Here is a 9,800-nt window from a genome sequence, read left to right on the forward strand (position 1 = left end):
TACGCGCATACGCCAACCGGGGCGGCGCCCACCCACGACACAGGGGTGCTGATTGTCCAGGATGGGTCTGACGGCCCCGCCGGGGCCCTGCTGAAGCATCAGCCGCGTCAGATAATGGGTGATTAATAGTCGCGAGCCTATTTGCCCCGCCGGGGAAGGGCCGAGGCGTAAGCCGGGCGGGACCCCCGGACGCACACCGGACACTGGCACACACGTACACACACTGGCAAGCCCAGCGTCTCCCCCACCCCCCCCCCCCCCCTGCCCCTCCTCCGACATTCAGACACACCCGCACACCCGCACCATGGCGCGCGCGCGCGCGCGCGGTCGGGCCGGGGTCTGGCCCGTTTGGCCCCGATACTTGAACAACAGATCAAAACAGAGCCTTGGCCATGTCCCCCCGCACAGACGACATCCGCCCCCTCCCCCCGGCGCCCAACCGCGGCATTCCACGGCCTCGGGGCGTCGCCAAAATCCCAAGTGGACGATCACGCGACACAAAAGCCAAAGCGTGAGGAGAGCCCACAAAGCCAGCGTCGCACAAATGCATGAAGAGAGGAAAAATGCCGCCGAGCGTGCATTCCCACCTTTTTACCCCCATCGCATCCGTCGCGACATGCCTGTGCGCCCGGCGCGCCGGACGTGCGCCGAGCGTGGGCAGATATGACAAGCGAGCAATGATCGCGCTTGCGGGGGGCGGGGCTGCCCGTCGTCGTGCAGTGTGATGTGTATTCTGGCGTGCCCGGCGGGGAGGGAAGGGGGAAAAAAAAAAAGAAAAAAAAGAGAAGAACAGCGGACCCGGCAGCCGTTGCTACTGTAGCAGGGCAGCGTGCACCGCGGCCGAGGCAGCCCCCGGTCGGCGAGCACCGGCGCCGCCTCCCCGGCGCGCCAGATGGCCATGCCCTCCGGCGCCGGTGGCTAGCGGCTTGCCCCGCGATGAGGTCCAATCCGGGATGAGCGCCTGCGACGCGGACAGGGCCTGGCGGAAGACCCGCCGGCACTCATTCACCTCGGCATCATCGGCCGGGTCGAGGGCCAGGGCGGCGGCCCACTCGCGCCGGGCCTCGGCCAGCGGCCCGGCCGCCCGGACCCACGTCGCCTGGCTGAGGCAGAAGAACCCACGCACAAGGTCCCGCGGCTCGGCCGCGGCCACCGCCACCGCCATGACCGCCGCCGCGGCCGCCGACGTGGCAGCCCCCGGCCACGACGACACATGTGAATAGGCCAGCGACGCCCCACGCCAGGCCACCGTTGCCGGCGGTGCCAGCGTGTCGACCACCGCCACATGCCGAGAAAGGGCTGTCCCCCGCCCCCGGCAGGCCGCACGCCCGCCACACACAGCGGTTTGCCAGGCGCACACAGCGGGGGGCCACAGCATACCGCGAGACGAGGAGCGGAGAAGGGAACGGGGAAAAAAAAAGGGAAACGAGGCGACGGCGGGGAACACAAGGAGAGAGAGAGAGAGGGACAGACGGAGATGGGGACAGGGTCAGATGCGAAAAAAAGAGGCGGAGGGGAGGAGGCAGGAGGGGGGGGGGGGGGCAGATGCGCGCGCGTACCGTCGGCCCCGGCGCGCCGGAGCTCGACGCTCACAGCCGAGGCCACCACTTGCGCCGGCAGACAGGCAAGCATGCCGCCAGTCAGCACAATGCGCGAGGCCAAGGGAGCCCGGTAGTCGATGGGCGCCCGGAGGAGGAGTCCGGCCACATCGCCGGCCAGGCCCCCCAACGGGAGAGCCCCCTCGGAGGCTGGGGCCCCGCCCGCGCCCGGGCCCAAGAGCGTCAGCAACACGGCTTCCGGCAGGACCCGAGCCGGTGCACGGACAAGCAGCCCCCCGGGCGCCGCGGATGCGGCCGCCAGCGCCTCCACCGCAGGCCCCTCGCCATCGAGCTTGAAGTCCCCTGGGTGCAGGAGAAAGGCCAGCCCCCGGGGCTCGGCCGCTGGTGGGGGCGTTGCTGCGCCGGCCCCGGCCCCGGCCCCGGTCCCAGCACCGCGCAGCGAAAAGACCATCCCATCCAGGAAGGAGTCAGCCAGTCGAATGGCCTGCCACGAATCGGCCGGCAGTTCCTGGCCGGTGGCCGCGGACACAAGCTGGCCCCGCCGGGCGAGGGTAAATTCCAGGGCCGTGCGCAGCCCCGGGCCGCCGGCCATCGGCGAATGGACATTCAGCTCGGGCTCGGCTGCCGGCAGGAAGCCATCCATCAGCAACGAGCAAGTGGCCGCCCGGTGGCCGGCATCCACCACCAGGGCCGTGGTCCGGTTAGCGGCAATGGCCGCGGCCAGGGGAGCCGGGACAAACACCAAAAAGGAAGCCTACCGTGGGTGGGGGATGTGAGTTGGACGGGGAGCGAGGGCGGGAGGGGGGGGGGGGACCGGAGAGGGAGTTCACCCGGTCGGTCACGCGTACTTTCATGTCCAGAAGCAGGACATCCGCCGCAAGGCGCTTGAACCCGAGCGTGGTCCAGGGCGAGTCCAGCAGGGCGAAGAGGTACTCCCGTGGTTCGAGGGCCATGCGCCGGAGGAGCGTCTCCACCAGGCCCCGGAGGGCGGCCCGTGCACGCCGGTACGGGCCGGGGTCCGCGGCGCCAGCTTGCGCGGCGCCAGCCAGCAGATCCTCGAAGGACAGGCGCGCCGGCGGCGTCTGGTCGCCGGCCGTCGAGGCCGGCCGTCCATAGCGCGGCCGGGCGGGAAGAATGCGCGCCAGCTCGCGCGGTTGATTGAGTGCTTCCTCGGTCGGCAAGATCAGGCGCGGCGCGAACTCCCCGGCCAGGCCGGCCTTCACCAGGCCGGCCCCAATGTCGAGGATGATCTGCCAGCCGCCACCGCCGAGCAAGGCCGCGAAGGGGAAGGGGGCAGGTCAGCAAGTGGCGCGCAAAGAGGTGACATCCCACGAAGCCCCGGCCCAAGTGTCTTGGTGTTGCGCACGAAGTGGCGCTCCTGCTTGGCCTCCCGCCGGGCGGTGTGATGACCCACATCGGCGGACATGCTTGGAGACTGGGAGCTGCGTAGGTGGAGATGTAGCCAAGGGCCGGAGGGGGGTGGCCCGAGCAGGGGTGTATGTTTCGAGGACGCCGGGGAGGGGGAGGGGGGGGGGGAGGGGGAGAGGGAGAGGGGGAGGAGGTAGAGCGATGATCCCGCCCCCTCGGACGGGGCCGAGGCGACCATCTCACATGGTGCCTAAAGAGCACCGGCATCGTTCGGCTCTCGGGGTGCTCGTCCTGCGGCCTGTTCGGTCCTTCGGCCCTTCGGTCGAAGGCCGTCCAGGGGCGCGGTCCGAATCCACCGGACGAGGATCGTGCCAGGCGCGCCTCCTCCCCAGTCCCCAGGCTGCTTGGTTCCTGTGTCAAGGGGGGGGGGGGGGGTATCCATAGACCAACGGGCGTCGAGACATAACTGCAGGCGGCCGCGGGGCACTGCGGGCTTGTGTTGCCATTATGTGTGGTCATGTGAGTGCTGTTCATCATCACATGCGAATCGCGCCATCCCCGCCTCGCGCCATCGCCCCTCGCCGCGCAGCCTCGCCGCGACGCGCCCCCCAGCGAGAGAGAGAGAGAGGCCCGGGGAGGAGGGGGTGCCTGACAGATTGCGCCCGCCTGCCTCCTTGACCTCTGGTCAGGGCCGGGCACAGATCGACACGCGCCCACATGCGGACGCGTGAAGGGAGGGACCACCTCGGCACGGGGGAGGAGATTTGGGAGTTTATGATCTATATTGCGCAGCCAGGGAAGAGGGGAGGGGGGAGGGCGCACGCCACTACGCAGCATATGGAGCGACATGGGGCGTGCGTCATGTGAAGGTCTGAAAAAAGAAAGAGGAGGCCAAGGGTACTGGGGGGGGGGAGGGGAGAGAGTAGCAGGAGGGACCATGTTCTTACTTGGAGAACTTGGAGAAGCGCTCGGCCAGAGAGGCGGGGCTCTCGGTGGTGCGCTTGACGAAGGCCACGTAATCCGGGTCAAACTTGCGCAGAGGGTGGTACACCCACTCGCGGCTGCCGTTGACGGTCCGGGAGACGCGCTTCTCAACCGAGTGGCCGCGCTCCATGCGCTGGAGAACGTCACGCTTCAGGTAGGTGAGGGACTTGAACTGAGGGATGCAGCGGCCAGCCGAACGGGGGGAGCCAGCGGCCAAGGGCGGCGGGGAGGAGGGGAGTGTCAGAAAGGGAAGGGCCGAACAGGGGGGGGGCAGCGGGCCCAAGTCCGTGGGCCGGCCAGGGCGGCGGGGAGGAGCAGGACCCATGTGTGGCAAGGAGGGGGTGTGTCGGGGGGAAGGAAAAAAAAAAGAAACCCCAGTGCGCACGCTGTGCATGGGCAAGACCTCGGCCAGCTGGCGGACGGTCATCGGGCCCTGCTCATTGAGGACACGAAGGACATGCGAGGCGACGGTCGACATGGCGATGGGATTCTGAGCAGCAATATGCAAGGAGGGAGAGGGGGAGTTAGGGATGGCAGAGGAAAGGGCATGGGTAAAGGCCGTCAGATGGGCGAGGCGAGAGGAGCCGGCACTGAGGGTGAGAGGGAGGGGGGCGAGTGGATGACGAGGAAGGATGCCCAACACCAAGCCAGGGGGCGCCGGGAGCATGCACACAGAGTGGCAGCCAAGCGGAAACACCACACGCCGGAGACAACAGGTGCCTGGTAGAAGGGGAAAGAGGCAAAGAGCGGCAATGGCCTGGGAGGGGAGAGAGGGAGAGGGAAGCGGGGGGGGGGGAGGGGGGGGGAATGACGGCGGCGAGGCGGCGAGGCAGCGAGGCGGGAGATACCAATGAGGCGGAGGCGGAAGGGGGAAAAGGGATAGGAGGGATCGGACTCGGGGCATTGATTGGCCGTCGGGCTGGGCCACGGAGCAGGCACGATCGCCGCTTTCATAGCCCAAAATAACAACATTCATAATGCCATTACGCCGTTCCAAAAGACCAGACCGGGAGATGTCCTGCCCACTGACCGGCGCCCCCGGGCGCGTCTTTTTCAAGAGCGCCGTCTCCCGGCGCTGGTGCGGAGGGGTCCTTTCCTCCTTGCCTTTGTCTGTGGTGTGACTGTTGCAGGGGGGGGGGGGGGACTGCGCGGTTCACGAGAGCTCCTCTCCGCGGCCACTTGTGACCCCCACCCCATCACCATCCCACGTTGGGCTTTCCCCCGGCTCTCAACCTGTCCCCGAGGACCAGCGTGCATATACACCGAGGCGCTGGGGTACGGTACGTGCGGGAGGCCTGTGCGCCGGGCCCCCCGCCCCGCCTCGGCCCATTCGGCCTGGTCGTTGGGTGTATCTGGCTGCCGCCTTCGGCCCCACCCTGACGGGCTGGGCCGCCTGACAGACACATGGTGTGGGGGCCCTTCGCCCCGGGGGACGGAGCAACCCCGAGAGAGAGAGAGAGAGAGACAGGGCGAGAGGGGGAGATGGGCGATGCAGGGAGACCTGTGCCTCGACGGTTCTTCCACCCTCGACCCCCCTTGCCCGACCCCAGGAGGAGGCAAGCATGCCGGCATGATGCCCTTTGCTCGGGCCCGACGAGAATGGTCCACGCTCCCCGGAGGAGGGGGGGGGGGGGCAGGGGAGCGGGAGGGGCTCTTTTTCACCGGCCCTCCTCGGTACCCCTCGCCGGCCGGCGGGCCCGCCAGATGATCCTCCTCCAGCTTCCTCCTTTTGCTGTCACGAAGTTCGCCTCCCTCTCGCCTCCTCCTCCCACACGCGCCCGGCCCCCTCTATTTGTTCCTCTTCTCCATCCCCCCTCCGCCTCTGCCCGCGCGTGGGGTCCTGCCTTGTGCAGGCCGCCTCTGCCCTGCCCGGGCTCCCCTTTCCCCGGGCCGCCGCCTCGTCCTTGGTCACCCCCCCCCCCCCCCCCGCATGTTGGCTTCGAGAAGTGCCTCCCCGCACCTTCCACTGACCCCCTCGCCCTCCCGTTCTCCTCGGCCTCCCCCCTCTTCCTCCCAGGGATTGACTCAAGATGCTGTCCCGCTCAGGTTCGGCCCCCATCTCCATCCCTGCCGCGTGCTTGTGTCCCATTTCACGGGCAACATTCTGACTCTCTCTCTCTCTCTCTCCCTCGTGTGTTTCCCCTCCCTGCTGGCAGCTCTCGCTACCGCTCCCGCTCTCCGGGCTCTGCGCACCCCCGCCGTCTCGGCCCTGCCCCGCGCGCTCTACACCACCGAGCGCCCGGAGACTTGTGCCGCTGTCATCCATGGTGTTGAGATCGGTCCGTCACCGCCCTGCGGCTATCCCTCACCCTCACTTCTCTCTCATCTCTCTCTCTCTCTCTCCCTTTGTCTCGCGCATGGCTCTCGTGGCTCACCTCCCTCTCCTCGCCCTTCCCCCCCCCCTCCCCTCCCCCCCCCCCATACACTCTCAGCCCCCCCCAAGGCCACCCTCACGGCCAAGCTCTACCGCGAGCAGACCGAGAAGCACCTGAAGGAGTTCGGCCAGTACCTGGTCGACACCATCCCCCGCTTCATTCAGGGCACCTACATGCACAACGGCCAGCTCACCATCCTGACCGCCCCCGAGAACATCACCAAGGTCTCCGAGTGCGTGCCAGCCCCTCTCTTTCCCCTCCTCCCTCCCCCTTGCCCGGGCTCTTCTGCTGATGTTGTCGGCCCTGGTTGGCAACTTGTCGCCCCGCCTCCACGCTCCCCCGCCCCTTCTCTGACCGTCTTCCTTGTCTCCCTCTTCTCCGTGGCCCCTTGTCTTGCGCAGGTTCCTCCGCGATCATACTCCTGCCCAGTACAAGCAGCTGGCTGATGTGACCGCCGTCGATTTCCCGATGCGCTCCAACCGCTTCGAGATCGTCTACAACTTCCTCTCCCACCGGTGCGTCTTCCCTCTCTCTCCCTCTCTCCCTCTCTCTCTCTCCCTCCCTCCCTTTATTCCACAGGGCCGCATGAGATACTCATACGTCGACGTGTGCCCTCTCCTTGCCCCTCCCCCCTCCCCCCCTCTCCCCCACCAGCTTCAACTCTCGCATCCGCGTCAAGACCTACGCCAGCGAGACCAGCACCGTTCCCTCCGTGACGCCGCTCTTCTTCGGCGCCAACTGGCAGGAGCGCGAGGTTTGGGACCTGTTCGGTGTCTACTTCACCGACCACCCCGACCTGCGCCGCATCATGACCGACTACGGTTTCGAGGGCCACCCCCTGCGCAAGGACTTCCCCCTGTCCGGTTACTATGAGATCCGCTACGACGACGAGCAGAAGTGCATCGTCCAGGAGCCGGTTGAGCTGACCCAGGAGTACCGCAAGTTCGACTTCCACTCCCCGTGGGAGGCCCTCCAGGGCAGCCGCAAGACCCCGAACCAGAACTAAGGGTGCGCCACACTGTCATGCTGTCTCCCCCGCCCGCCCGCCCGCCCGCCCGCCCGCCTCCCCCCCCCCATACACAGGGACAAGGAGACGTGGCCCTCTTTTCTGCTCCGTCCCCCATTTTTGCGGTTCCCTTTTCAATGGCTCACACCGCTGTGCCCAACTTGGACACACACACACGCACATCTCCCCCTGCTGCCTCCCTCTCCGATACACCGGCCCGTGCTTTCCCCTCTTCTGCGGCACTGGAACTTGTCTCCGTTGACAGTTGGGCAGGCTTCCACATTCTCACACACACATACATACATATATAAAATATATATATGCACATTCATACACACACACACGCACACGTGTACGCGGGCCCTCGCATCCGGCCATGCCTTGCTGGCTGGCGCTATGTTCTCGCGGCGTCCCCCCCCCCCCTCCCTTGCCCGTGCGTGGTTGCGCGCGCGTGCGCGCGCACACACACGCGTTCCCATGTCCCCGCCCTTCTCTCCTATACACAACAACCAAGCAAACACGCAATGGTCCATGGCTTTCCCTCCCACACGCGCGTGCCTCGCGCTCTGCCCTTTCGGCGACTTGCATGGGGCTCGTTTGTTTTTGTTTGTTTGTTTTGCCAACAAGAGATCAGACACATCTTTCGTTCCCGTCGGGAACACCGCCACAGCGCTGCCTTTCCCAGGACAAAGGGGAGGTTCCGTTTGTTGTGCAGGGGAAAAAAGAGCCAGAAGGGGCCCCCCCCCTCCCCCCGGGCACACCCCGAGGACCGGACCCAGTGCAGCTGTACGATTGGATGCGCCTGTGGCATTGCTACCTCCCCTCTGGCGCCCAGGCAGCCATGTGTGTAGCAGCAGGATCATACTCCGCGTGCATGTGTGTATTCTTGGGGCAAGCCCCGGGAGCGTGCGCTTGGCATCCACAATCTTTGACATCTCCATGTGAGTGCGCTCTCAACTGTGAGGCGGCATCCACATACACACACACACACACACACACGCAGATACACGGGGGAGGGGAGAGGCCTTGGGCATGTCGATCCAAGGGAGGAGGCGCGGTGTGGCTTGGCATCGCCCCTCTCCTGCCCTTGCACCCCCCCCCCGCTGCCCCTTCCTCTCGTCCTCGCCCCTGGCCGACGCTTGCGCACGAAGGCCGGCGTGTTTCCGTGGACTGGACATGGGATGCCAAGGATGGCGCGGGAGGGTGCCACACATGCGCACATGGGGAGGAGAAAGAGGAACACAGCGGGAGGAGCGGCATCCTTTCTCAGTTCTCCCGAGCATCGACCTCCTGGTCCTCGAGCAGGAGTTTCCGGGTCTCCTCATCGAGCTCCTCAATGGGGATGATCTCGACGTCCTCGTCGTCCTGGATGGCGCCGCTGTTGGCGGCGGCCTCCTCGGCCTCCTTCTGCTCGAGGGCCCGGAGCTCGGGGACGCGCTCCAGCACGCGCAGGTAGTAGTCATCGACATGGCGCGCGGTTTCCCGGCGGACGGACTGGTCCTTGATCATCTTCTGAAGGTGCTGGAAGGCCACATTGACATTCAGCTCGTTGAGAGTCTGCAGCATGTTGGCGAAGGAGAGGGAGCGGCGAGCGCGAGTCTCCAGGGACTTGGCGGCCTTGACGCTGGCCTCCGGGTCGACGGTGTCCTCGCGCAGGGCGGCCGCGCGCTTCAGCGCATCCGACGCCACCAGCAGCGAGTACGTATGCATGCCCGGCGTCCGGAGGAGGGCCAGGTTTTCGGCAAACAGGTCGTGGTGCTTCTGCGCCGCGGAGGCCGACCGATCGGCCGAGGGCAGGGCCATGGCCGTGTGCAGGTAGAAGTGCTCCAGACGCTGGGCCTCCTCGCGGTCCATGCCCTCGAAGGAGATGGTGGCCATGCGCGAGAGGGGCTCGGCCGGGGTGGCCACCGGCGCGGTGGCCGCCTTCGGCGAGGGGTCGTGAATGAGCTCGGTCTTGGTGACGGTGGCCTTCTTGGCGGCCGGAGGGCCGGAGGCGGCGGTGCTGGCGGTGGTGGCAGCCGCGGTGGTGGCGGCCGCACTGGACCCGGTGTTGAGGATGGTCTTGCTGAACTTCTCCGTGCAGATGTTGGCGTCCGACCACTTGGGGTACTGCTTGTTCTTGGCCTCCTCTTCCCGGCGCTGGGCCTGGTGCTTGTCGCTTTCGGCGCGCAGCCGGTCCAGGGTGGCCTGCTGCTCGGCAGACAGATCACCGGCCGCGGCCTCGGCCTCGAGCTTGGCAATTTGCTCGACACGCTCGGCCTCCTGGGCGTCCTCGGCCGCGCGCCGAGCGGCCTCCTCGGCCTCCTTGCGCTCCTTCGAGGCCTTCTTCAGCCGGAGCCAGGTGCCGCGCTCGATGTTGGGGTGGCAGTCGGAGTCGTCATCGCTCAGCTCGATGGTGTTCCACTTGCTGTAATCGACCATGGTGTTGCTGGCGCGGTAGATGGAGGGCAGCAGGGGAAGGGGAAGGGGAAGGGGGGGCAGAGTGATGGGAGAGTGGGAGGCGAGAGG

The 9,800-nt window shown here is 67.1% G+C and overlaps 4 protein-coding genes across 5 annotated transcripts in view; 1 reads left to right on the top strand and 3 right to left on the bottom strand.

Moving 5' to 3' along the window:
- Nucleotides 1-811: 811 nt before the first annotated feature.
- Nucleotides 812-3,089, bottom strand: H696_03914 (hypothetical protein; the record flags this gene model as incomplete). Its single annotated transcript, XM_009497781.1, has 4 exons — nt 2,926-3,089; nt 2,408-2,809; nt 1,560-2,313; nt 812-1,299 (listed from the first exon to the last, which is right to left on the bottom strand). Exons 1-4 carry the CDS (start codon nt 2,983-2,985, stop codon nt 812-814), a joined length of 1,704 nt encoding a protein of 567 aa, XP_009496056.1. The 5' UTR covers nt 2,986-3,089.
- Nucleotides 3,090-3,870: 781 nt separating this feature from the next.
- On the bottom strand, nt 3,871-4,815 carry H696_03915 (hypothetical protein; the record flags this gene model as incomplete). The annotated part of the gene is made up of 3 exons (XM_009497782.1): nt 3,871-4,083; nt 4,297-4,401; nt 4,807-4,815. 3 exons carry the CDS (start codon nt 4,813-4,815, stop codon nt 3,871-3,873), a joined length of 327 nt encoding a protein of 108 aa, XP_009496057.1.
- Nucleotides 4,816-5,609: 794 nt separating this feature from the next.
- Nucleotides 5,610-7,719, top strand: H696_03916. Of its 2 annotated transcripts, none has more exons than XM_009497783.1 (7): nt 5,610-5,818; nt 5,929-5,957; nt 6,068-6,190; nt 6,344-6,518; nt 6,688-6,801; nt 6,941-7,294; nt 7,558-7,719. In XM_009497783.1, exons 2-6 carry the CDS (start codon nt 5,942-5,944, stop codon nt 7,290-7,292), a joined length of 780 nt encoding a protein of 259 aa, XP_009496058.1. In that variant the 5' UTR covers nt 5,610-5,818; nt 5,929-5,941; the 3' UTR covers nt 7,293-7,294; nt 7,558-7,719. The 2 variants fall into 2 exon arrangements, with proteins under 2 accessions (XP_009496058.1, XP_009496059.1); XM_009497784.1 differs by having other exon boundaries at nt 5,610-5,653.
- Nucleotides 7,720-8,273: 554 nt separating this feature from the next.
- Nucleotides 8,274-9,800, bottom strand: part of H696_03917 (hypothetical protein) — a 2,014-nt gene continuing 487 nt past the window's right edge. Inside the window, exon 2 of the mRNA XM_009497785.1 lies at nt 8,274-9,720. Coding sequence (XP_009496060.1) covers nt 8,559-9,713 — 1,155 coding nt within the window. The 5' untranslated portion in view covers nt 9,714-9,720 and the 3' untranslated portion in view covers nt 8,274-8,558. The remainder of the gene's footprint in view (nt 9,721-9,800) is intronic.

This window comes from Fonticula alba (genome assembly GCF_000388065.1).
Source record: "Fonticula alba strain ATCC 38817 unplaced genomic scaffold supercont2.6, whole genome shotgun sequence".
Taxonomy (NCBI): domain Eukaryota; order Rotosphaerida; family Fonticulaceae; genus Fonticula; species Fonticula alba.

Bases quoted from the DNA above. Each gene is read 5' to 3' on its own strand.
- H696_03916 (XM_009497783.1), top strand. The intron at 6,191-6,343 runs GTCCGTCACCGC...ATACACTCTCAG, and splicing joins CATCCATGGTGTTGAGATCG to CCCCCCCCAAGGCCACCCTC. The intron at 6,802-6,940 runs GTGCGTCTTCCC...CTCCCCCACCAG, and splicing joins TACAACTTCCTCTCCCACCG to CTTCAACTCTCGCATCCGCG.